This window comes from Manis javanica, chromosome X, assembly GCF_040802235.1.
Source record: "Manis javanica isolate MJ-LG chromosome X, MJ_LKY, whole genome shotgun sequence".
Taxonomy (NCBI): domain Eukaryota; kingdom Metazoa; phylum Chordata; class Mammalia; order Pholidota; family Manidae; genus Manis; species Manis javanica.
The window spans coordinates 99,753,214-99,779,890 of NC_133174.1; the positions used below are offsets into that span (position 1 = coordinate 99,753,214).

General features: G+C 36.6%; 1 protein-coding gene across 2 annotated transcripts in view; it reads left to right on the forward strand.

The window, feature by feature from the left end:
- Window positions 1-17,704, forward strand: part of COL4A5 (collagen type IV alpha 5 chain) — a 220,644-nt gene extending 202,940 nt beyond the window's left edge. For both annotated transcript variants that reach the window (XM_073227300.1, XM_017674621.3), the window contains 9 exons: window positions 5,173-5,245; window positions 5,381-5,452; window positions 6,256-6,384; window positions 7,204-7,302; window positions 8,768-8,980; window positions 13,003-13,180; window positions 14,945-15,059; window positions 15,387-15,559; window positions 16,452-17,704. In XM_073227300.1, the coding sequence (XP_073083401.1) occupies window positions 5,173-5,245; window positions 5,381-5,452; window positions 6,256-6,384; window positions 7,204-7,302; window positions 8,768-8,980; window positions 13,003-13,180; window positions 14,945-15,059; window positions 15,387-15,559; window positions 16,452-16,533 (1,134 nt within the window). In that variant the 3' untranslated portion in view covers window positions 16,534-17,704. The remainder of the gene's footprint in view (window positions 1-5,172; window positions 5,246-5,380; window positions 5,453-6,255; window positions 6,385-7,203; window positions 7,303-8,767; window positions 8,981-13,002; window positions 13,181-14,944; window positions 15,060-15,386; window positions 15,560-16,451) is intronic.
- Window positions 17,705-26,677: the final 8,973 nt, after the last annotated feature.

The window sequence follows — 26,677 nt, forward strand, 5'->3', positions numbered from 1 at the left end:
ACCAACTTGGATGCCTTGTATTTCATTTTTTTGTCTGATTGCTGTGACTAGGACCTCCAGTACTATGTTGAATAGAAGTAGGGAGAGTGGGCATCCCTTTCTTGTTCCTGATCTTAGGTGAAAAGATTTCACCTTCTTGCTGTTAAGTATGATGTTGGCTGTGGGTTTGTCATATATGGCCTTTATTTTTTTGAGGTACATGTCCTCTATACCCATTTTGTTGAGAGGTTTTATCATTAATGGATGTTGAATTTTGTCAAAAGCTTTTTCAGCATGTATGAAGATGATCGTGTGGTTTTTGTCCTTCTTTTTGTTGATGTGGTGAATGATGTTGATGGATTTTCGAATGTTGTAACATCCTTGCATCCCTGAGATGAATCCCACTTGATCATGGTATATGGTCCTCTTAATGTATTTTTGAATTCGGTTTGCTAATATTTTGTTGAGTATTTTTGCATCTATGTTTATCAGAGATATTGGTCTGTAATTTTCTTTTTTGGTGGAGTCTTGACTGGTTTTGGTATTAGAGTGATGCTGGCTTCATAGAATGAGTTTGAAAGTATTCCCTCCTCTTCGATATTTTGGAAAACTTTAAGGAGAACAGGTATTAGGTCTTCTCTATATGTCTGATAAAATTCAGCGGTAAATCCATCTGACCCAGTGGTTTTGTTCTTTGGCAGGTTTTTGATTACCGATTCAATTCTGTTGCTGGTAATTGGTCTGCTTAGATTTTCTGTTTCTTCCTTGGTCAGTCTTGGAAGGTTGTATTTTTCTAGAAAGATGTCCATTTCTTCTAGTTTATCCAGCTTGTTAGCATATGGATTTTTATAGTATTCTCTAAGAATTCTTTGTATTTCTGCAGTGTCCATCGTGGTTTTTCCTTTCTCATTTCTGATTCTGTTGATGTGTGTAGATTCTCTTTTTCTCTTAATTAGTCCGGCTAGGGGTTTACATATTTTGTTCATTTTCTCAAAGAACACGCTCTTGGTTTCATTAATTTTTTTCTATTGTTTTATTCTTCTCAATTTTATTTATTTCTTCTCTGATCTTTATTATGTCCCTCCTTCTGCTGACTTTGGACCTCATTTGTTCTTTTTCCAGTTTCAATAATTGTGACTTCAGACTTCGTTTGGGATTGTTCTTCCTTCTTTCCATAGGCCTGGATTGCTATCTGCTTTCCTCTTAGAACTGCCTTCACCGCTTCCCACAGAAGTTGGGGCATTGTACTGTTGTTGTCATTTGTCTCCATATATTGCTGATCTCAGTTTTAATTTGGTCATTGATCCATTGATTATTTAGGAGCATGTTGTTAAGCTTCCATGTGTTTATGAACCTTTTTGTTTTCTTTGTACAATTTATTTCTAGTTTTATACCTTTGTGATCTGAGAAGTTGGTTGGTAGAATTTCAGTCTTTTTGAATTTACTGAGGCTCTTTTTGTGGTAGGGTATATGGTCTATTCTAGAAAATGTTCCAATTGCACTTGAGAAGAATGTGTATCCTGCTGGTGTAGAGTTCTATAGAGTTCTGTAGGTGTCTGTTAGGTCCATCTGTTCTAGTGTGTTGTTCAGTGCCTCTGTGTCCTTACTTATTTTCTGTGTGTTGGATCTGTCCTTTGGAGTGAGTGGTGTGTTGAAATCTCCTAAAGTGAATGCATTGCCTTCTATTTCCTCCTTTAATTCTGTTAGTATTTGTTTCACATATGTAGGTGCTCCTGTGTTGGTTGTATAGATATTTATAATGGTTATATCCTCTTGTTGGATTGACCCCTTTATCATTATATAATGTCCTTCTTTATCTCTTGTTACTCTCTTTGTTTTGAAGTCTATTTTGTCTGATACAAGTACTGCAACACCTGCTTTTTTCTCCTATTGTTTGCATGAAATATCTTTCCATCCCTTCACTTTTAGTCTGTGTATGTCTTTGGGTTTGAGGTGAGTCTCTTGTAAGCAGCATATAAATGGGTCTTGTTTTTTTTATCCATTCTATTACTCTGTGTCCTTTGAGTGGTGCATTCAGTCCATTTACATTAAGGGTGATTATCGATAGATATGTATTGCCATTGCAGGCTTTGGATTCATGCTTACCAAATGTTCAAGGGTATCATTTTTACTATCTAGCTGTCTAACTTTAACTCACTTATTACTCTATTATAAACACAGTCTGATGATTCTTTATTTCACTCCCTTCTTATTCTTCCTCCCGCACTCTGTATATGTTAGGTGTTTTATTCTGTACTCTTTCGTATTTCCTTTGAATGCTTTTGTGGATAGCTGATTTTATTTTGTCTTTAGTTAGTATTTGGTTGGTCTGCTTTCTTTGCTGTGATTTTATTTTCTCTGATGACATCTATTTAGCTTTAGGAGTACTTCCATCTAGAGCAGTCCCTTTAAAATACCCTGTAGAGGTTGTTTGTGGGAGGCAAATTCCTGCAACTTTTGCTTATCTGGAAATTGTTTAATCCCTCCTTAAATTTAAATGACAATCTTGCTGGATACGGTATTCTTGGTTCAAGGCCCTTCTGTTTCATTGCAATAAATATATCATGCCATTCTCTTCTGGCCTGTAATGTTTCTGTTGAGAAGTCTGATGATAGCCTGATGTTTTCCTTTGTAGGTGATCTTTTTTCTCTCTCTGGCTGCCTTTAGCACCCTGTCCTTGTCATTGATCTTTGCCATTTTAATTATTATATGTCTTGCTGTTGTCCTTCTTGGGTCTCTTGTGTTGGGAGATCTGTGGGCTTCCATGGTCTTACAGACTATTTCCTTCCCTAGCTTGGGAAAATTTTCAGCAATTATTTCTTCAGTGACACTTTCAACCCCTTTTTCTCTCTTCTTCTTCTTCTGGTACCCCTATTATGCAAATATTGTTCCATTTGGATTGGTCACACAGTTCTCTTAATATTCTTTCATTCCTAGATATCCTTTTATCTCTCTCTGCCTCAACTTCTCTGTACTCCTGTTCTCTGATTTCTATTCCATTAACAGTCTCTTGCACCTCTTCTAGTCCACTCTTTAGTGCTTCTATTGATTGTTTCATTTATGTTATCTCCCTCTAGACTTCATCTCTTAGCTCTTGCATATTTCTTTGCAGGTCCATCAGCATGGTTATGACTTTTATTTTTAATTATTTTTCAGGAAGATTGGTTATATCTATCTCACCAGGCCCTCTCTCTTGGGTTGTTTGAGTGATTTTTGACTGGACCAGGTTCTTCTGGCTTTTCATGGCAATAGAAGTGATTGCTGGCAGGTGTCACATGTGTCAGCTGGGAGAACAAAATCCCTTCCTGCTTGCTGGTCACCTTGCCCTTCTCTGCTGCCTGTGCCAGTCACCCACACACTGGGAGCAGTCTCTGGGTTAATATTCTGCTATACTGTGGGTGGGGCAGCCCTCACAATGGCCTAGGGTGCTGTGGGGGTTCGCTGACATGCCAGGTATGTTCTCCTGTGAGAATGGTTCCCCATCGTGTCTTCTGGACCTTGCCCCAGCTTCCTCTGCCTATGCCATGTAGCTGCACGTGAGGGCAGCTTCTGGGTCTTTCCTGGGTAGCGGAATGCTGGGAGAAGACTCTGTGTGGTTGCTGTGGGCGAGGCTGCTCCCTGGCTGCTCCACAGCAGTGGTGGGTCAGCTGGTTTGCTTGCATTGCTGGTAGAGGGGAATGAGCGGCAGGTTGCTTATCACCGTGAGGGGCTTCAGAGCTGTGTTGCTACCCAGGGGGTTAGGGTGCCTGAATTTCCTTAAGTTTTGACGGCCTGCTGGGCTGAGTGTGCTGGAATGATTTTTTCCACCTGTTAAACCCTTGTCATTTAAAACTTTTAAAGCACTGGCTTTTCTTTTGTCCCAGGGGAGCTGACTGTGGGGACCTGCTTGCAGTCTCCATCTCGGATTTTACTTTTCCATTTCTCTAATAATATCCAGTACACCATGCGATGTGTGTCTGTGCTCCTGGTGGAGATTACTAGGGCTGGTCATTTAGCAGTCCTGTGCTTCCACTCCCTCCCCACTCTGATTCTCTTCCTCCTGCTGGTGATCTGGGGTTGGGGGAGTGCTTAGGTCCTGCTGAGTCATGGATTTGTATCTTACCCCCTTCGTGAGATGCTGAGTTCTCACAGATGTAGATGTAGTCTAGCTGCTGTACTGTATCTTCTAATCTCTCTTTTAAGAATAGTTGTATTTGCTATATTTTAAAAATACGTATGGTTTTGGGAGGAGATTTCTGCCACCCTACTCATGCCGCTATCTTGAGCCTCTCCTAGATATGTTCTACTTTTGATTTTAGCTTCAACCTACCAATACTGGAATAGTGGCAAATGATGGTTTTCCAACTCTAGCACTACCCCTACACACACCAGTCAGCCCTACTTTAAGCAAGAGCCTCCCTTCTCTTCCATTTATTGTCTATTTGTTATCAGTACAGACTCATAATACTATTTTTTCAGTGATATACAATTTTTAATGTATCGTTACCCATATTACTGTTTAAATTGTGCCAGATTTTGGAGCCTCTTCAAGCTGTATCCTATGTATTTCTGACATGCCCTTTTCCCCCCGTTTTTAGCACTTACTTACATTTTGGTATAATAAGATGCTCCAGGCTTGCTCCTTTTTCATTCCTACTAATTAGAGCTTCATTGTCCTTTATTTATTTTTCTTTTAGGTCCATTCTAGAGTTATTTTCAACTCTTCTTCTACCCACAGTTTTCTTGACCCTCAAACTCAATTAATTAACAGGCCCTACTATATTTTTTGCTAAGTCTTTCAGACTTCATTTCTGCACATGTGATTCTAATCCAAGCACTTACCACCTCAAGACTACACTAAAAAAGAAGTGTCTTTGTTAGTGATAAGAAAATAATAGCTACCATTTATTGAGCATACACTACATGCCAGTCCCTTGTCTAAGTACTTAGTGTGAACTAGCTCATTTAATCCTCACAACAACCCCGTCAAGTAGATACTATTATTTTCTCTATTCTAGAGGAGAGAAAACTATGGATCAAAGAGGTCAATAATCAATTTAACATCATGCAGGCTAGTAAGAGGTGAAACTGGGATTTGAATCCTGTAAGTTTGACTCTAGAGTCCATGACGTAAACTACTATGCAAAACCTATGCCCTCATTCCCTTACCTCCCCCCAACTTTTTTTCTGAAATTAATGATTTTATTTATTCAGGGTAATCCTGGCCGACCAGGTCTCAATGGAATGAAAGGAGATACTGGTCTCCCTGGTGTTCCAGGATTTCCAGGTATTTGAAGGGATATTTGGAGGTTCTCCTTTTACGTTAAGTTCCTTTGGATTAAGATACTCATTTTCTTATTCAGCTGGGGAAAGGCTGTAGCTCTGTTGCTTTGCTGTGCAATTGTATGTACCTTCTTTGCAGGCATGAAAGGACCCAGTGGAATGCCTGGTTCAACTGGCCCCGAGGGAGATCCAGGACTTATTGGCCCCCCAGGTAAGACCTATTCCCAAGAGAGTTATACCTGATATTTAAACACAGTGAAGAATTTGAAAGTTTGTGTTCTGCCTTTCAACCAAACTTTCAGAGTCTCAGTCCCCAACAACTGAGAAGAAGTAGGCAGGACTCTTCTTCCACTGATCTCTTAAGGTCTCTATTTTATTAATATAATATTAAGATCAGACCTTTTATTTATAAGATAGTGCAGGACCAACAAGAATGCTTCATAGAGATTTTATTGGCTTTTATGCTAACTATCCCATACTCAACTGAACGGATCACAAGAGCAAGTCACATAGGTATGTTTGTATTTTTTTAATATGAAAATAGTTCTTTTTGCCAAGAGACTTATAGAGGTTCCCTGTAAACTGTGAAATAGGGCATCTGCTAAATTCCCGTACTAATAATTAGGTGGATCCCTTAACAAGCACAAAAAAGACCCAAAAACTGTTAATGATGTTAGTATCAAAATGGAGTTGTCAGGAAATAGAATTGTCTTCTCCTGACACCAGAGTTCAACGATTTGTAACGGGTTAGACTTTCTAGTAGCAAGTCATGCTTTAAGGCTTGAAAATAGGGGAATATGCCAATTTTTCCATTGACCCTTAGAAAATTATTTTTTCAGTCTTCTACGTGAGATGATAGTTTTCCCAAGCATATTTCTGTCGGACATGGCAACATTCCAATACATCTAACTTGGCTTCTTTCACAATTCTTGTTCTGACCTTAGGTCACTTTGACATCCATTTCCTCTAACCTTTATCTGCCTTACCTTCAAATTTGTGTGTTTTACCTCATAGGTCCCCCTGGATTACCTGGTCCTTCAGGACAGAGTATTATAATCAAAGGAGATGCTGGCCCACCAGGGGTCCCAGGCCAGCCTGGATTAAAAGGTCTACCAGGGCTACCAGGACTGCAGGGCTTACCAGGTACCTTTGCAGATCATCTTTTAACACCTTACCTGTTTAAAAATATTTCCCTAGTTCTTTCACTTGTCAGAGTTTGTCTCTGATAAGAAGAGTCTGAGCAACTAGTAGTACTATACCACCACAGGTCCCATTTCCTTTTTTCTTGAAAATGTTAATTGTTCATGCCCTAATTTCTTTTAGGCTCAGTCCATTTTCTTCTGGCTCCTCTGGCTGTTCTAATTCGAATGACTAGGTTAATGTTATTTAAACTTCTGTAATGAAATTAATATGCACTTAAAATCTGCTGCTTTCTCAATCCCAACCACCAAAAGGATAGAAGGCTGATTTGGTAGGCCGGCCATTAGTTCTCCACTGTGAGGCCTCATGATTTTTAAACTAAATCCTGTCTAGCTGGCCATTTGACTCTATGCTTGTAGCCAACTTTGAAAGCTAAAAATGAATTTCAGTCTTTTTATTTTATTAAGTCATTGAGTGGTAGTCTTTCCATAAATAAAGTGTACCAGGCAGTAACAGTCTTACCTATGGTGGGATAGATAACAAAAGTTGGGCCTTGCAATCCTATCTTGTTCTGAAGGCAGAGAGAACACAACTGCCTTACTATGGGAATCTCCACAGAGGCAAATGGGTTGTTTAAAAATAAAGCTAAATCTTTGTCTGTTTCTTTTGTCCTGGACTTGAGCTATTCCGTCATTTGTCTGGATTAGAGACAAAACCAGATTATGAATTCAGTGACACTCAAGGACTTTATGTCTCCTAGATCTGGTCTGGATGTGGAATTATTTTACCCGTATTTGAAAATTCTATTTCTTTTTCCCATAGGTCCAATTGGCCCTCCAGGAGATCCTGGACGCAACGGACTCCCTGGCTTTGATGGGGCAAGTGGGCGCAAAGGAGACCCAGGTCTGCCAGGCCAGCCAGGTGAGACAAGTAAAACACTGCTGTGGGTACTAGTCTTTAAGTCTCAAGACCTCTGGACATATAGTCTCCAAATGGAACTGTCAGTCTCTTCTTGAGAGAGTGCAGCCAGCTAGTGAATCTGTTTCTGTGGAAAAATAGGATGGCACATATAAGGATATTTGCCAGTATAAGAGAAGCATAGAAAGGATGTTTTTATTTATGTGTTTAGAGTATGGAAAACCCTGCTCTTCCTCAAAATGGGAATTTTCCAGGTACTCACTGTATTTACCTGTTCTGAAAATTTTCAGAATGTTGATTTAAATCCCATGACCATCTTGAAACTATTCTGAATCCTTCCACATTTGAAAATATCACTAGTGTAATTTCCCCATAAAATTCAGTAACTATAATTGCAAAGTTTAAGTGATCCCCACAGAGCTATTGGCATTTTATAATGAGATAACAAATGGATAAGGAGATTTTTTAGGTCACTTTTAATAGGTGCTCCTGGTAATATCAAATCTGGTATATACTAGATTTCCAATCTGTATTCAAGCAACTTCCAAAAAGAATTTGAATCAACTTGTAGTAAAAAGTACATTAAGTGAGATTGCCAAAATAGAAATAGAAGATCATAAAATATTTTAATATATATTGCAATGCCAGAGACTATAAATATAACTCCATATAATATAAACACAGAGTTTGTATTGGCAAAAAAAATCAGTGGCAACAAGGCAAAGTGGTGATACCTTTGGCCTTCCTAGGCCAACACCCTGCCATTTCATTAACTGTATTTCAGAGAGGAAACAAGTTAGCATCATTTCATCACATATGGGCATTGCTGTGAACTTTCCCAAAATGAAAATCTATACACACAGTGGCCAAAGTCTTGTTTATAAAGAGCATTTTTAAGTGAGCTCAAATCGACAGGCTAAATGGAGAAAGGGAACCAGTGGTAGGTTGAAAACAGACATTTTGAAAAGGCTTCTTTAGTGTGCTCTGCCTATTCTCTAAACAAAAAGGTATGTGTGAGAATAACACCCCAGACAGATTGAAAGGAAAATGTTTTTCAGCACTGAAGCTGGCAGACCCATGGCACCCACACCCTTCCTTTCTCATTGATGAACAAAACAGCAGGCTGAAATTGTGTCATGGGGTTTTGGTTCAGCAATAGACTAGATAGCATACAGAATTCCCAACTAAGCATCACTTCTTCCCATCTACTGTTCCACTCACCCAGTACTTACTTAGTGTCTAATGTCATCAGCTGACTCCAGAAGAAAAAATATGTATTTCAGTCTCTTTGAGGCCAGGGACAATATTGTATTTATCTCCAAATCCATGATATCTGACAATACCTTTATAGACACTGTAAATATTGACTAAATTAACTAATCAAATGAGGTCATTATGTTTTGTCAGAAGCCATAATAGTGAATCAGAGCTTACTTAATCATGTATACTGATGATTCAATGGAAATAGGTACCCGTGGTTTGGATGGTCCCCCTGGGCCAGATGGATTGCAAGGTCCTCCAGGTCCCCCTGGAACCTCCTCTGTTGCCCATGGATTCCTCATCACACGTCACAGCCAGACAACAGATGCACCACAATGCCCACAGGGAACTGTCCAGATTTATGAAGGCTTTTCTCTCCTGTATGTACAAGGAAATAAAAGAGCTCACGGTCAAGACTTGGGTGAGATAATTGGCATCTTATTTTCTACTGTGCATTTTGTTTTTGTTGTTTTGAAAATCCTATTGGGTTTTAGATTAGCCTTGGCCAAAGTGCATCACTCTATTCTTTTAGGGCTCCCAAATTGAGGACCATGTCAAGGGCAGCTAAATATATTCACTATGAGTTTTAAATAAATAATATTTAACCTAAAAGCATTAGTTAGTGTGAGGTACAGTTCTTGGCTCAAAACAAGGCATTTTTAAGAGGGCCACATTTACTTTTATTAGCTTAGTTATTAAGGAAATGTGTTCCCTGGGCTTCCTACATCATAGCAGCTGCTTGAATGAGCAGTGTTTATAACTCATAGGATATAACATCATCTTCTCTGACTCTGCTCTTCCTCAAGTTGAAAGATAAGTTCTGAAGAGAATTGTGATTTCTAGAGCAAAAAAAGTCAAGTTACTGCTTAATTATGCTACTTTATAGTTCCTAAAATAAATACCTTAGCTTTATAAAATATTATCAGATTAGGTTAAAGCTATACAGAACACCATGTTTCCATACATAATACACTTCATTTAATGTTCATATGTGTCTTCTCTATACTGGAGTGGACAGTTCGGTTGATAGGGTGAGGCTGGACTGGATATCTCTCAAGACTTCTTCCAATCTCCGAGATCTTTTTTTCTGAAAATTTAACTTGGATTTTGAGGTCCCATTGTTTGACCTGGGGCTGCCTATTTTGGGGATTACTATCTCCTTTGCCTCCATAAAGACATTTTAGAAGATAGTCTGGGCTCCCAGTTTCTGGGGTCTGAATGGTACGAGGCCTCCTGAGGTCTCTTTAGCTGAGTTATTCTGTGAGAACAGTTCTCCAGCAACAGGGACCTCCCGAGGTCTGCTCTGCTCTGTTCCCAGGGCATATGGCCACACCTGACAGGCAGCTCTGGTCCACCAGAGTAGGCACATCTTCTTACGAGGAAGCCAATAGTCAGAGATCATGTTATGAAGCAAAAGAAGTAGGAGTTTGCCCAACTTTCTTCTCCTTCTAATTTTCTTTTATTCTTCTCCTTTTCCTTCCCTCTTTTACCTCCTTTTTAACATCTTTTTCTAATTTTACAATCAACAAATCTTCATTGTGAAAATACTCTTCTCTTTTAGATAATTTTCTCTAGTCTTTCTCACATAAAATTCTCCTTTTAGTCCATTCTCTCTTCACTGTCAGAATCTAACTTATAACCATAATCGAGCTTATAAACTTCAAATCCCTAACCTATCAAGTCAGTATGAACCATTAGAAGTCTTTGAGTACCGTGAAATTCAAAAATGTAATGCAAAGAGAAAATGGGATCTGCTATCCAGTCTGTCACTATAGCTTTTCAAAATGCACATGTTTGGTCAAACAAGAGCTATCATAAGTAGGCTACAAAGTGGCCCTGACTCAGGTACAATTTAGGCCTCAGTCATAGGAAGACCCAAGATCCCAAGGATGATCCTGGATTGCAGAGTCTCTGCTAGGGCTCATACAAGGATCAAATTGAAAGTATCTTGATGGCTAAGCAATGAATAGAGGCAACTATAGCTTTGATGTTAAAGAAACAATCACCTGATCAAATACACAGTCTGTGTTGGATTAGTGAAAGGATTATGCTGTGTAAAAAAGAGGGTGGAGGAAACAGATTGAATACTAAAATTCATTTTAGTTTTAGTATTTAATCTGTTTTGTCTGGATAATTAAAAAAACATTCTAAGAACCATTTTTCCAGTACAACCTTATAATTTTAGAATATGGGAGGCATTGAGAGTTCATGAAATCACCTTCTCTTGGAAAATTTGGAGACTTCTGTATCATCGTGGGCACCATACAGCACAGATGTAACCAAACACCCCTGTTCTCATCATTATGGCCCTTCCTTTTGTATACCTTTTCCTTTGCTCTTCTTTCTGAGACCAGGATATTTCTAACCTGTCCCTAATTAGGCAATAATGTTAGTTTTATTTTTAAATTACTTTATAATTAAAAAGCACTTTCATATCCATTATCCAATTTGATTTCCACAACTATGCTCAAGAAAGATATAGAACAAGTATTGTTTTCTTTAATTTTATACATACACTTGCACACATGCACACATACATTTTTAAGTGACTTTACAAAGCTACCTCAGAAAGTGAAAGAGATAAGAATTGAATCAAGCACCTACCAATTCTAAATCCATCCATTTTTCAATTACGCTAATTTGTCATTTGCTCTCACATAACCTTGAGTCATTCACCTCTCCTGAGCCAGTTTTTTTTTCTGAAAAATGTGTAAATTAGACTAAATCAATGATTTTCAACCTCTGGAACTTTTACAAAGGTTCCTAGGCCCATCTCAAACCTATTGTATAAAACTTCCCAATGATTCTAACCATCTACCAAGTTTAAGAATTACTGGTATTTTATCAGTCATCTTAAGTCTGAGATAAGCATACTCCTTTTAACACATGAGGAATATCCAAGAAATAGATAGATGTGATTTTAAAAGAATCAATTTTCAGATCCTCAACTTTCATACATACTTTCTCCTAAAATTGAATTGCCTGTATATATGCTTTGAATAACCCGTTTTTGCACATCCCCTGTTACTATCACCCACCTCCCACTTTATAAAAGAATCATACTATGGTGCATTGCCTTGAAGTTTGAAAACCTCAGAGAGACAGATTCAAAGGGACAGTTCTAAATAATTGTTTTGTTAAAGTGTCCATTAACTGAGGCTCTGCAATTCACTTTAATCCATCTCAGTAAAAAACGCATCTCAAATAAAAGTTTACTTTTTGCATTTAGTAGTTACCAAAATGTATAGCATTTATATTTTTGATCAATTATGAATTAATAATAACCATGATGATAATTCAAAGTAAAATATTTAACATGTAAAATCATATGGTCACAGAAAGTTTTTAAATGTTTTTAAAGTTTAGTTTCAAGAAATAAAGGATAATCAATAAAAGATACATTAGGATAAAACTATATAAAAGAAGCAGAATGGAACTATAATTGGGGAAAAAATTTCCAAATGCAAAAGGAGCATTGAATAATTTCTAATTGTGAAAGCCAAGTTTATATGCTTTTAATTCATATTTTTAGGTTTCAAATCATACATTGAATATATATTAAGAACTGATATAAAATTTGTTTTTAAATATAAATATTCACAAAACACTAGATATTACAGCTGGCAATGCTGAAATGTGGTTTGCGAAGTCCCAGTCTCCAGTATTACAAAGTAGAGTATGGAAGGGTGGATTTGGAGCCGATAGACAATAACCAGTATCTTAATAACTGGCACAGTATCAATTTAAACTTCCAATGAAAAAATTTTAAATGTCAACTTAAAAATGTGTGACAAGGTATGTCATTTTTCCTCATTCTTTTGTGAGAGAAAGGCCTGGTCACTGGTAGAGATGCTCTGTTTTTCTTCCAGCTTAGAAATTCAAAGACTCTAGTTCGTTTTCTTTTCTTTTTCCCCTCATATCCTTCCTTTCTCTCTTATTAAATTTTTCCCTTTTTATTATTCACCTCCAACCTGTCTGTGGTTGCTGTGCATATGGGTCAGTACTAGAATTGTCCCTAGGCTTAAATGGATTGCAGACCTACACAGATACATCTCGGGGTTGTCTCAGAAGAGAGGGCACCTGGAGAGGAAATACTGATATAATATGATAAGGACTCAGTGTCTATGCCTTTCACTTGTCCACAAAAAATTACCCCATATTCTCCATAAGAGAGCATTGTTTATAAGATGTAACACCAGTTTAAAAACAGTACTGGGAAATATATAATAAACCACCACAATAAATGTCTATATAAATTGTAAGACATAACCTGATTTTAGAAATGTTAAAATATGAGAAAATGTATATCTTATAATTGAATAATTAAAATATATCATCTAAAAATGTGGGCAAGTTTCTCTTTGGAAGGTTATTTTAGTGTTTTAGAAGAAATTAAAGTATCATCATGTAGTCCTTCATCTTTTTCTCCCCAATTCTTTCTAGGCACAGCTGGCAGCTGCCTTCGTCGCTTCAGTACCATGCCTTTCATGTTCTGCAACATTAATAATGTTTGCAACTTTGCTTCAAGAAATGACTATTCTTACTGGCTCTCCACCCCAGAGCCCATGCCAATGAGCATGGAACCCCTGAAGGGCCAGAGCATCCAGCCATTCATTAGTCGGTGAGACATTGGTATAGCTTTGACTTTACCAATCCCCAGTTAGATTAGGCAGTCAGAAATAAGTCTAGTGTGAATAATCCAATCATGTTCCTCCCAGATTAGGTAGAACAGAAGAGCCTTTTGGGGATCTGCTTTTGAGCAGGCTTCATGGTAAACATAGTGTAATATACAAAGAATTCACAGTCTAGTCATTAGGCAAATATATTTATTAATATATTTATTAATCTAATATATATTAGGCTTGGGCTAAGGCTAAGTGCTACAATAGATCTAATAAGAGTGTCTTTGACAGCACAGGGAAAGGGATGTTTAACTCCAACTGGAGAAATCTGAGATGATTCTGTGGAAGAAATCCATTTTGACCTGGTTAGTCCTTGGAGGATGGGAAGAACTTGAGATATAGACAGTTATAAGAGAAAGGCAGAGAACATGGAAGTGGGTAGTAGATTGATGTGTGTGGAATGTAGCTCATAAAGATTGCATAAGAAGACTTTGGAAAGTTAGGTTGGGCCCAGTTGATAGACAACTTTCAGCATCAGGTTTTAGTTTGAAATTTATTTGGTATATAATGGGGAGCCCTGAAAAGTTTTTGAGTTACATTTCAGAGAAGATTACAGAACCATAGGTATGCAACATGGATTATAGAGAAGATAGTCTTAAGGTAGAGGGACCAATTAGATTGAAGGTATTACTATAGTCCTGGTAGGAATAGATTGAAACTCTCAGTGGGGGATATGTATCACATTAATAGAATAGATAGTATTTGGCAGTTGACTAAGTGTGGGAAAGAGGAAGTGATAGCTGAGGTTTGGAGCATGAGTAACTAAGAGGAAGGTGGTACCATTAATAGATTTCCTATTGTTTCATCGCATTAGAACCCTAGTTTAACTTGATCTCCAAGATATATTAGATAATGCCATTTTCATTCTGATCATGTCCAATTGATCTGGGGGTCCAAGAACCATAAGGAATGAATCATTGGAAAGTCTAGTTTCTTTGACTTTGAATATGAAGAGTAGTTTAGCCTCTCTTAGCAAATTCATGGTACCCTTTTTAATAGATTTGCCTAAATCCTTTGGGAATTCATTTTTTGTGATTTTTGTTAGTCCCAACCCTGGGAATAAAAGGGGGCTCCCTCATGATCTTTATTAAAATTGGGTAGACTCAACTCTGTTTACTTTGTTGCTGTTATACTTGCTTTTATAGATTTAAGCCACATCTCCAAGTGCCCTGGGTACCTGCCCAGCATTCTGGATTTGTTTTGCTTCTCCAGATATGGCCAAATGGTTAATAAATATCCTTTGGATGAAAAGTAATGGGTGGGGATTGGGAAAATGTCTGTTTCTTGTCTTTTCCAGTTTACCAGACATTGTTCTTACAGTTTCAGCATTACTAAATGTCTACCCTCCACTTGGGCACTTTGACAACAAGCAGTATGTGCAATGTACTAAGCCAAGCTCTTACAGCAATTATGGCATTGCCTATAGCTTGTATGAATACAAATTTAGGGCAGAATGGAAAATGAGAATGCTGTAGTAGTGGTTCTGTAGTTTCTTGAAAACTTACAGTTTTCATTTCTAATTATATTACGTGTACTGGAAAACAGGGCTTATGCAAAACTAATTCTCAAAGTGCATTTTTGTCTTTTTCTGACCATTGAAGACACTTTAATGGGCTTCTATACCAGGAGGGTTTCTCAAGAAGAGGAAATGCTGTTTCCCACATACTCTGTAGACTGTGCTCCCTCTCCCTTTCCCTTACCAGATGTGCAGTATGTGAAGCTCCAGCCGTGGTGATTGCAGTTCACAGTCAGACTATCCAGATTCCCCGTTGTCCTCAGGGATGGGATTCTCTCTGGATTGGTTATTCCTTCATGATGGTACGAAACACTGTTCTTGTCTTTGTTGTCACAGCTGATTTCCCATTGTATCTACATTTCTTCCCAGTATGGGGAATCTCTGTCATTTGCATAGTAAGAAGCTTGAACCTCAGATCACTTCTCTTCAAGTACTGTGTTCCCACTCACACATTTTCTGGAATGTTTTCATAATCTGCCTGTTGCTTTTGTTGCATACCCTTGGCATGGATATTATTCTCTTACCTTGGCCCTACTTTCTTCACTGGATTTGAATTTTTAGCCAAGCTCAGCACATATCTTTGGGTATCCACTGAGGTATTGCAGCACACTTTTCCTTGTCTTTTGTAGCACACGAGTGCAGGGGCAGAGGGCTCAGGTCAAGCCCTGGCCTCCCCTGGTTCCTGCTTAGAAGAGTTTCGTTCAGCTCCCTTCATTGAATGTCATGGGAGGGGTACCTGCAACTACTATGCCAACTCCTACAGCTTTTGGCTGGCAACTGTAGATGTGTCAGACATGTTCAGGTAAGGTACTTATGACTTTGGTTTAGTTTAGGCCCTAAGCTTCCTTCAGAGATGCTAAGGAAGAGAGAAAATTCATGGATGGTTTTTACCCAACAAATAGTAGAACTTAGTGGACTTTGTCATTTATTCTTACCTGTTCTTCTCATATACCTGACTCAGGTCAGAAAAACAGACTTGTCTAATGTTAGGTACGTGTAGTGTGAGGTGACTTGATAGTAAACTCTTTCAATAAAAACAGAAAAACAGACAGAGCAAGAAAAGGTTATATGACCTGCTCAGTAACAAGTGGGCAGCTATTCAACTAGACTGAGGTTACCCTTGGAGTTGAAATGGTAAGCTGTGTTCTGTCCCCCAGTCCAGTGATATCCTTTGCCAGGATGTTTTCAAGGCTCTTAGCCAAGTGCTTGAATGAGTAAGATTTCATAATAATACATATACCTCAGGATACTTGTATCTATTGGATTTTTTCCACTTTAAATTTTTAAATTTATTTTTATATGTTGCTTCTTTCAAGTTATCATTACTTGACTTTTTTGTTACATATTATCATTATGTATTCCTTATGATCAGGTATTATTATTTATTCATTATAAGTTTCCCAGGTCCCCTTCATTCTAGGGCTATTAGAAGAGTGTGTAAGAGAATGAGAGGGAGAGACAAATAGACAAAGATAATAATGTGAGGGGAGAAGAATCACAAAAATACCTTGGGCCACTAATGGTTCTCAGTCCATACCAGTCACAGCAATAGACTCCCTTGCTGAAGAGTGAAACATTAAGTCATCAGAAGAGCTACTTAAATACCAAGAGAATGTTGGGTGTTAATTTGAACCAATAATGGAATTGAAATACCAGAAAAGGCTCATCTGATAATCTCATTTCTTACCACTCAGCAAACCTCAGTCAGAAACGCTGAAAGCAGGAGACTTGAGGACACGTATTAGCCGATGTCAAGTGTGTATGAAGAGGACATAACATTTTGAAGAATTCCTTGTATGTTTTTAAATGTGAGATATATATATATATACATCTATATATATAATTCCCAGGATGCCATGTCTCACTCTCCCCAACTTTACCACAGCTGCCACCAATGGTGCTATTATATATGACCAAGAGAACATGCTAACTAGTAACCCTGAAGATTCAGATGTACCTCAGCAATGTGCCAGAGCAAGGTCTCTATTATTTTTCTATGAAAGAAATACAGAAATGAATTTACTTTTTGGGTCCAGAATGACTTTCTCCATGGATTATAAGATGAAGACTACATATTTTGCCAGTAACTAAAATGGCACGTTAAAAATTCAATTAAGAGAAGAATCACACCAAGTAAAGAACTGCAGTTTGGGAGAAGAATTATTTTTCATGGTGCTACTAATCCTACTGTATCCCAGGTTTTTAATATAAAAGTGTTAAGCTTATTTTGCTCTGTAAGTAAAGAATGTGTATATTGTGTAAACAGCCTTTTAGCTCAAAATGTTGAGTCATTTAGATGTGACCTGACATAAATTACTCTTCAGAAAATGTAGGAAAACCTAGAATACAGAGAGCAAGATTTTATATCCATGTTTATCAAAGAAAGAGAATTTATATTCTTGCATCAAGTTACTACTGAGAGTAAATATATTTTGAGTTTTATCCCCTAAGTTCTTACTTGACATTTTTTAAAAAATAGGTCATTTTTACTCACTTTAATCAGAATTTTAAATGCTCATGTTATACACCAAATTATAATATCAAATGGAACAATTTCTCTTTTGCTATATTCTTGAAGATGCTCAATACCAGACACTCCCGTTTTAGTGTTTCTTATTACGTCTTGCTTTTGCTCATCCCTGTCTAGGCAAAGTTCTCCCAAATAATTTTGAGAAACAAAAATATACAAAAAAGTTTGATGATTCTTTTCCCTGTGCTTCTTATGTAAGAACTATTCTCCTGTGGTCTTTGCTTGCACGACAACTGGGAAGATAGTACTTAGTAGTCTTCCCTCTTCAATTACCAAGCCAAATGATGTTTCTTCCTCTTTTTTATTTTAAACATTTTATTACAAATAGTCATAGAATATTTTATTTCCCTCACTGTCTTCTCACTTAATGTTTTTTAACTCACCAATATCAATTTAATTAAAGATATCATATAAGGATGGTTTGTTGTGTGTCTCTTCAGCCTGTGTGTAAAACTCTGCTCATTTACAGATAGTCTGCATAGCTGCACACCAACAAGTAGCCCCTTCTCAGACAATCATTTAGACCAGCTCCAAACCAAAAGCAGTCCCTGCAGACTTGGATCACTCTAATAATGGATAGAAAATATATAGTAACGTAAAGGTGTTCCAAGCAAGTAAACAACTCATTGGATGGTGTTTTTATGATAATAAATTTATTAAAAAACGTGATGTTGATAGCTAAGAAAGGAAACAGAACTACTTTCCATTTAGGGAAGAATTCATTACTATTGTTTAAAGCAGATTAGTGAGTTAATATTCCTAATGATTAAGAATGAACACGTGTAGCTCTCTACAATAGTCAAGGACTTACTAAAAAGTAAAAGGCATTAAAAGCTACTTTAGTAAAATTTGTGTTACAGGTAAAATGTAGGACAACCAAAATGATTTTCAGAATTTTAGACCCTAATGTGAACCCGTGTAAAATCTAAAGTTTAACATCTGTAGTAGTAAAAGTTAGGTTCTAAGTAATGGTAACTCTCTAATAATACTGTTGATGCCAAGGCTAGCCCTTTGCAAATTCCATCTGTAGCCATTTACATGAAAACACTAGTGGATAATTGCAAATGAAAACACCATATTATGTCCCCCTAGATTTTTCTCCATGCTGTATATTGAAGGTTGCTCTTTGAGTTACAGTTGCAAATACTAATTGCAAAGATTTTGCTATTCGTAGCTTTCCCTCTCTTTTTTGGCTCTTGAAAACCTTGGCTCAAAAAGAACCTCCTAACAATGTAATAGTTGCCTATGCAGCTAGTCTGTGTGTTTCTTAAATCCCCTACCCCCAGCCCTGCTTTGTTGTTTAAATTACATGAATCCAGCCCATTCCAGAACCTTAATGTTGGTGGCCCACTGTATATTCAAAGTTATACTGATGTAGCTGGTCTAGGAGATACCTATAGTGAATTTTGCAGTCATACACAGATAATCGTTTGCCCACATAGTCAGGCAATGAGTCAGTTGTTCTGCATAATCAGATACAAATAGTTACTGCATGTACCAAACAAGTGAAAAATATAGACATAGACATAGATGATATAGACATATACCATGCTGGTGTCACACTCATCACTTCCAATCTTCCAAAAGGGGTTTTACTGGAGACCTGTGATTGTACAGTGTCTTTTCTCACCCAGCCAAATCTGCAGAACACCTTCTATCTCTTGTGGTACTAATGAGGTTCTTTACCTCAGTTGCAGTGTTGAATTGAAAACTCACTGGTCATGCCAAACCCATCAGAAGTTTATTCGTATGTGAATCACAAGAGGGCACTATTTCCCATATAAAAAATCAGCAAGTAATGATTTGTTGAGTTAGTTGCTGATGGTGGTGGTGGAGTTGTCTAAAGTCCTGTCTCCAGATTCCTTGTTTTAAGCTTCATGCATTCTTCATCCATATAAAGATCAATAGCAATTATTTTAAGAAGTGGCCCAGTTTCCCAGTGTCTGTGTCCAAAATAAGGGACAACTTTGCTGTCAAAGATTCTCTTAAGAGCTTGATGAAGAGTTGGCTCTGATAGTATTTCTCGTGCCTCTCAAGCCAGAAGCAAAGGGCAGTCACTTCTGTTTGGGCAAATCACTTCAGTTGGCTTCTGTGGCAGAGAAGCTTCCTTCTTAGACTGGACTATACAAACACCTTCATCCCTAGGCAGCTCCAAAATAAACTGAGTAATATTTTAAAATCATGTCATTTCCATTTCAGAGCAGTATATTCTAGAGTATATTGAAGATATTTGAAAGTTTTGTATGGTGCTCATTTGCTTGCTCCATCCTACTCCAAATGAGCAATCTCAGTCGCCTCTTGGAAGACTAGATCTTCAGCACCAATAACTGATCTCCAAAAGTTCCAGAAAGAAAACCCCTGGTGGTTCTACTTCAGAGAAATCTAAGCCATGTGTACATGCCTGAGGTCAGTAAAAAAGCCCCTAAATGTTACAAGGCCAAGAAATAAGCAATTTAAACTACCTAAAACAAGTGGTTTCCCATCCTGAAGAGCCTCTGTGAAAAGTGAGCCTGCAGAACTACAGATCTGCTTCCCTTTGGTTCACCCAGAGTACCAGAGTGAATGCTTACACTAGAGATTGTGGAAGATGAGATGGATTCAAAAACCAAAGGCAGTCTGAGGCTACTTGCTAATTTCAACCGGGCCACATGGAGCTTACCAAGAAACAAACACAATTTCCTTTAAAGTAAAATCGTTTTCTGGTTGATTTCTTTACGGCCAGTAAAGTGCTTGCTATATTGACTGTCTATCACAAGCTGCAGTGGTAAACCAGATGTCGGGTCTCTGTGCCTTTTTCTGACACAACAAATTGACCTTTGCTTAGGCTTCAAGGAAGACAATCTCTGATGCCTCAGTAGCAACAAGAGTAATACCTTACATTTATGTAGTTCTCATTAAAATACATTCTTCACGCATTATTTCATTTGCGCCTCAACAACCCTGATGTATTCAAACAGTGCAGAATTGGTCTTCATATTATAGATGCAGAAGCTGAGCTTTAGAATGTTTAAGTGACTTTCTCAAGGTCACAGGATAAGTTACTAAGTTATTTTTCACTCAAAATCTAGTCATCACCTTCTAGTCACCAAGATGCTTATATCACAAAATTCAGAATCCTGTGTCATGGATATTTTTGGCACTACAGAAGTCTGCCTCATGAGTAGTGATATGCTTTATATTGTGGAAACCATGGTCCTCAATTAAGGACTTTTTCCAGCACTATTGCAGCACCTGAGACCCTTTAGAATTAGCCCTTGTTGGCCACAGGAGACTTACAATGAATCCACTGTACCTCAGGATACTCTTGTTTGGTCAAAGCCTCTGTAGCTGAAGAATATCTTAATTGTTATATAAACCTGAGACCATGCAGATACTATATATCATCTATTATAAACAATGCAGAAAGTACTCTGGAGGGGAAAATGTCTTGAAAGTTTGTTATATTTCATTTATATTAATATACATAAACACACAGAAAAGCAACTGGAGTTTGCTCACTATAATAACCTCCAATGGTCATATTACACTTGCAGTAGCTTTCCTTATTTGGATCCCATCGGCAGAAATTTAGGCTGAGAATCAGATGAACAAACATCAGGCCAACTGGGCCAAGCAGTATGCAGTTATTTATTAGGTTAGAGAGGCAAGAAAGGTTCTAAACAAGTAGGAAAACTTCTAGGCGAAAATACAGTCCTACTTAATTTAGAGTATTCAGTATAGTAAGAAGCCAGGCTTTGAGATTACTGGATCTGATATGTTCTTAAATTGACTATGTACTTTCAGATATGGCAGCTGTTGTCCACCTAAGGCCAGCAGCAGCAGAGAAAACTGCCCCCGTGGGGTGGAAAAAGATAACAGCCTAAAGCCATTTTCACAAACACATCCTTCTGCTCTAAAAAAACAGGTATTTTCTTTTGTGCCATCTGAGCAAGCAGAAGCAGCCATGGCCGCATGACAATGTTGTAAGGCTTTTCTCCTTGCAGCTCTATTGGTTTTTGCTTCATCTATTTTGAAGCTCTCTTATTAGGTCCATAAATATTTGTGATTTTTATGACCTCTAGATGAAAATGACCTCTTTATCATTATGAAAATGGTACTACGGTAAAGAAAAAAATTAATATTCTTTGCTCTGAAATCTATCCTGATAGCAATATAGCCATTCAGCTTTCTTTGTGTGGGTGTTAGCACACTATACTTTTTTCCAATCATTTTACCTTTTAATCTATTTCTGTCTTTATATTTGAAGTACATTTCTTGCAGGCAGCATATAATTGGATCTTGCTTTTTAATACAATCTAACAATCTTTATCTTTTAATAGACTTCTTTTAATGTGGCTATTAACATGGTTAGGTTTAAATGTATAATCTTGGTATTTGTTTTCTATTTGTGCCATTTGTACTTTGTTCACTTTTTAGTGCCTTGTTTTGGGCTGAGTATTTTTTCTGATTCCAATTTATCTTCCTTGTAGCATATTAACTATAACATTTTGTTTAACTTACCGCTTTAGGGTTTATGGTATATATCTTTAACTTATCACAATCTATATTTGAGTTATATAAGACCACTTCACATATGCTTTAAGAATGTTATAATAGCATACTTTCAATTTTCCCCTCCTGAGCTTTGTGCTATTACTTTTATACACTGTAGTTTTAAGATCTTATAAACTCCATGCTATATCCTTACTGTATTTGTTTAAACAATACATTCCCTTTTAATTTGTTACAATTCACATGCACTAAAATTAACCCTCTTAAAGTGTACAGTTTTCACAAAGTTGTGTAACTATCATCACTAATTTCAGAACATTTTCATCACCCCGGAAATAACCCCATGCCCATTAGCAATGATTTCCTGTGCTCCCTCCCACCTACCCCCAGCCCTCGACAACCACTCATCTCCCTTCTGTCTCTAAAGATTTGCCTACTCTGGACACTTAATATAAATGGAATCATGTAATATATGACCTTTTGTGCCTGGTTTCTCACACTTAGCATGTCACTTAGCAGGCTCTTCCATTTTGTAGCATGTCAGCACTTCATTCTTTTTATTAAAATTGAGGGAAAATTCACATAACATAAAACTAACAATTTTAAAGCAAACAACTCCAATGGCATTTAGTACATTTACAATGTGTACAATCACCACCTCTATCTAGTTCTAAAACATTTTCATCATCCCAAAAGAAAACCTCGTACCCATTAAGTAGTCATTTCCCACTTCCTGTAGCCCCTAGCAGCCACTAATCTCCTTTCTATCTAGGATTTACCTATTCTAGATATTTCATATTAATGGAATCATAAAATGTGTTATGTTTTTCTTTGGTTTCTTTCATTTAGCATAGTGTTTTCAAGGTTCATCCACATTATAGCATGTATGAGTCCTTTAGTCTTTTTTATGTTTAATAATAATCCATTGTATGAATATACCACATTTTGTTTATTCATTCATCCATTTGGAAACCTTGATCCTTAATTTCATTTGCTTCTACCTTTTGGTGATTGTGAATTACAGTTATGAATGTTCATGTACAAGTATTTGAATACCTGTTTTCCATTATTTTGTGTATATACCTAGGAGTAGAGTTGCTTGGTCATACAATACTTTTATGTTTATTATCTTGAGGAACTGCAAATTGTTTTCTGTAGCAGGCGCACCATTCTACATTCCTACCAGCAATGCACAAGGGTTCCAATTTTTCCACATCCTTACCAAAACTTATTTTTCCATTTTTAAATTATAATCATCCCAATGGATATGAAATGGTATCTCATTGTTTTGATTTGCATTTCCCTAGTGACTAATGATGCTAAACATCTTTTTATGTGCTTGTTGGCCATTTGTATACCTTCTTTCGAGAAGTGTTTATTCAGATGCATTGCCCATTTTTAAACTGGGTTATTTTTCTTTTTATTGTTGAACTATAAGAGTACTTTATATGTTCTGAATACTAGTCCCTTAGCAGATATGTAATTTCCAAATATTTTCTTGCATTCTGAGGGTTGTCTTGTTACTTACCTGATAGTGTCCTTTAAAAGTACAAGAGATTTTAATTTTGATGAAATCTTTTTTCCCTTTTGTTGCTTTTGCCTAAACCAGAGTCATGAAGATTTCCTCTATGTTTTCAGCCAATACTTTTATAATTTTAGCTTTTACATTGAAGTCTTTGATTAATTTTTAGTTAATTTTTATACATGCTGTGAGGTAAGGGTCCAAGTTCATTCTTTTGCATGTTGCTAACCAGTTGTTCCAGCACCGTTTGCTGAAAAGACCATTCTTTCCCCTATTGAATTATCTCAGCATCCTTTGAAAAATCAACTGATCATAGATATATAGGCTTAATTCTGGACTCTCAATTCTATTCTATTGATTTATAGGTCTGTATGCCAGTAACACATAGTCTTGATTACTGTGACATTTTAGTAAATTTGGAAAATCATCAAGTGTAAGTCTTCTGACTTTGTTCTTCTTTTTCAGAATTGTTTTGGCTATTCAGGCTTGCTTGTGATTCCATAGGAATTTCAAGATCAGCTTGTCACTTACTTCAAGAAAAAAACAGCTGAGATTTCAACAGATTGCATTGAATCTGTACATTACTTTGGGGAATATTGTATTTTAACAATATTAAACCTTCCAACCCATGAATGCAGGATGTCATTCCATTTATACAGGTCTTTAATTTCTTTCAGTGATATTTTATGGTTTTCGGTGTACAAGTCTTGTACTTTTCAATTTAATTTATTCCTGTCTTATTCTTTTTTATGTACTGTAAATGGAATAGTTACATTAATTTTCTTTTGGCATTGTTCACTGCTAGTGTATAGGCATATAATTGTTGTACTTTTTAAATACTGATCTTGTATCCTGTACCTATGCTGAATGCATTTGTTAGCTCTAATAGTTTTTAGTGGATTTCTTAGAATTTTCTATATATAAGGTCATGTCATCTGAAAATAGAAATAGTTTTACTTCTTCCTTTTTAATTTTTATGCCTTTTAATTATTTCCTTTGCCAACTGACCAGGCCTGAACCTCCAGTACAACATTAAATAGAAATGATGAGAGTGGACATTTTTTCTTGTTCCAATTCCAAGGGGGAAAGTTTCAGTCTCTCACCAGTAAGTATTCCTAGTTATTGAATGCTTTTATCATGAAGAGTTGTTAGATATTGTCAAATGTTTCTATGCGTCAATTGAGATAATCATGTAGGTTTTTTCCTTCACTCTATTTTTTTATATTTATTTTTATATCAATATACAGTCTTATATTAGTTTCAAGTATACAACACAGTGGTTCAACAGTTTCCTTCATTCTGTTGATTAGATGTATTACATTGATTTTAATTTTGAATGAACCTTGCATTCAGATATAAATACCATTTAATAATTGTGTGTAATTCTTGTGCTTTTGACTGTTTTGTTGAGGATGTTTTATGTCAATGTTAGTAAGTGATATGCATCTGGAGTTTTCTTGTAGTGTCTGTCTGGCTTTACTATCAGCATATTACAGGCCTCACAGAATGCCTTGGGAAGTGTTCCCTCCTCTTAGATATTTTAGAAAAATTTGAGAAGGATTTGTGTTAATTCTTTAAACGTTTGATAGAATTCACTACTGAAGATATCTGGCTCTGTACTATTTATATGTTGCTTTGGATTTGCTAGTGGTTTTTGTTGTTTTTAAGATTTTGCTTCTATATTCACAAGGAATATTGGTCTAGTTTTCTTATGTGTCTTTCTCCAGTTTTAGTAAAGTATTAAGATATTATTAGGTATCTATGAGGTTTTGGCCTCATTTAATGAGTTGGGAAGCTTTGGCTCCTCCCATATTTTTGAAAATTTTGCAAACCACGTGTGTTAATTCTTCTTTAAACATTTGGTAAGATTCTCCAGTGATATCTGGTCTTAAGGTTTTATTTGTGGGAAATTTTTTAATGAATTGTGCAATTTCTTTGCTACATCTGTTCAGTTTCTCCATTTCTTCTTGCAGTTTTGGTAGTTTCTGTCCTAGAAATCTGTCTGTTCTGTCTAGTGTGTCTAATTTGTTTGCATATGATTGTTCATAGTAATCTTTTATAGTCACTTTTATTTCTGTAATGTCAGTAGTATACCCTCTTTTATACCTGATTTTAATAATTTGAGTCTTGTATGTCTTTTGTCTTGGTCTGTCTAGCTAAAGGTTTGTCAACTTTGTTAATTTTTTTTCAAAGAGCCAACTTTTGACTTTGTTGATTTTCTATATTGTTTTCCCACTCTCCACATTATTGATTTATTATTTCCTTTATTAATAAATCTTTCTTATTTCCTTCCTTCTGCCTGCTCTGGACTTACTTTGTTCTCCTTTGTATAGTTTTTTAAGGTAGGAAATTAGGTATTGAAGTGAAGTCTTTCTTTTGTCATTTTTTAATATAGGTATTTTCAATTCTAAATACCCCTTTCAACACTGCTTTAGCCATACCCCATAAATTTTCATGTGCTATGGTTTTGTTTCAGTTATTTTGAAATATGTTCTAATTTATCTTGTTATTTTACACTTACATCCTAGATATGTAAGAATGTGTTATTTAATCCAAATTATTTGTGAATTTCCTGAGCTCTCTGATGCTAATTTAATTCTCAAGTGGTTAGTGACCAGACTTGATATGATTTCAGTCCTTTAAAATTTATCAAGACTTTTTTTTAATGGGCTAACATATAGCCTACCCTGGATAATGTTCCATGTGCTCTTTTTAACAATGTATATTCTGTTGGATGGAATGTTCTATAAAAGTCTACTAGATCATACTGGATAATGTCATCTGACAAATCTTCAAGTTTGATGAGTCTTTCTTCTTCCAGTTCTAATGTATTGTTGAACTTTTCTACTGAATTTTTCATTTCAGTTTTTTACTTTCCAACTCTAGAATTTGTATGTGGCTCTTTGTTTTATAATTTCTATCTCTATGTCAATATTGACTGTTTAGTGTGAGGCATAATTCTCATATTTTTCTTTAGTCACTTAGACATGGTTTCCTTTGGACACTAAAATTGCTGATTTAAAGTCTTTGTCTAGTAAGTTCAAAGTCAAGACCCTCTCAGAAAGAATTCCTGTTTACTTCTTTTCTTGTTTATGGGCCAATACTTTCTTGCTTCTTTGCATGTCTCATAATATTTTTCTAAAAAATTGGAAATTTAAGAGAGATTAAAGATGGCAGCGTGAGAGGTGGGACAGAGGCCTACTCCCAAAACCACATATAATATGAAAATATCATTAATACAACTAATCCTGAAAGAGCAACAGGAAAGAAGGCTGCACCAGACTGCATACACCTGGAGAAAAGAACAGACCTCACGGAACAGGGTAACATACCAAAGCCATGATCTGGCAGGACCCAACCCCTTCCCCCACCCCAGC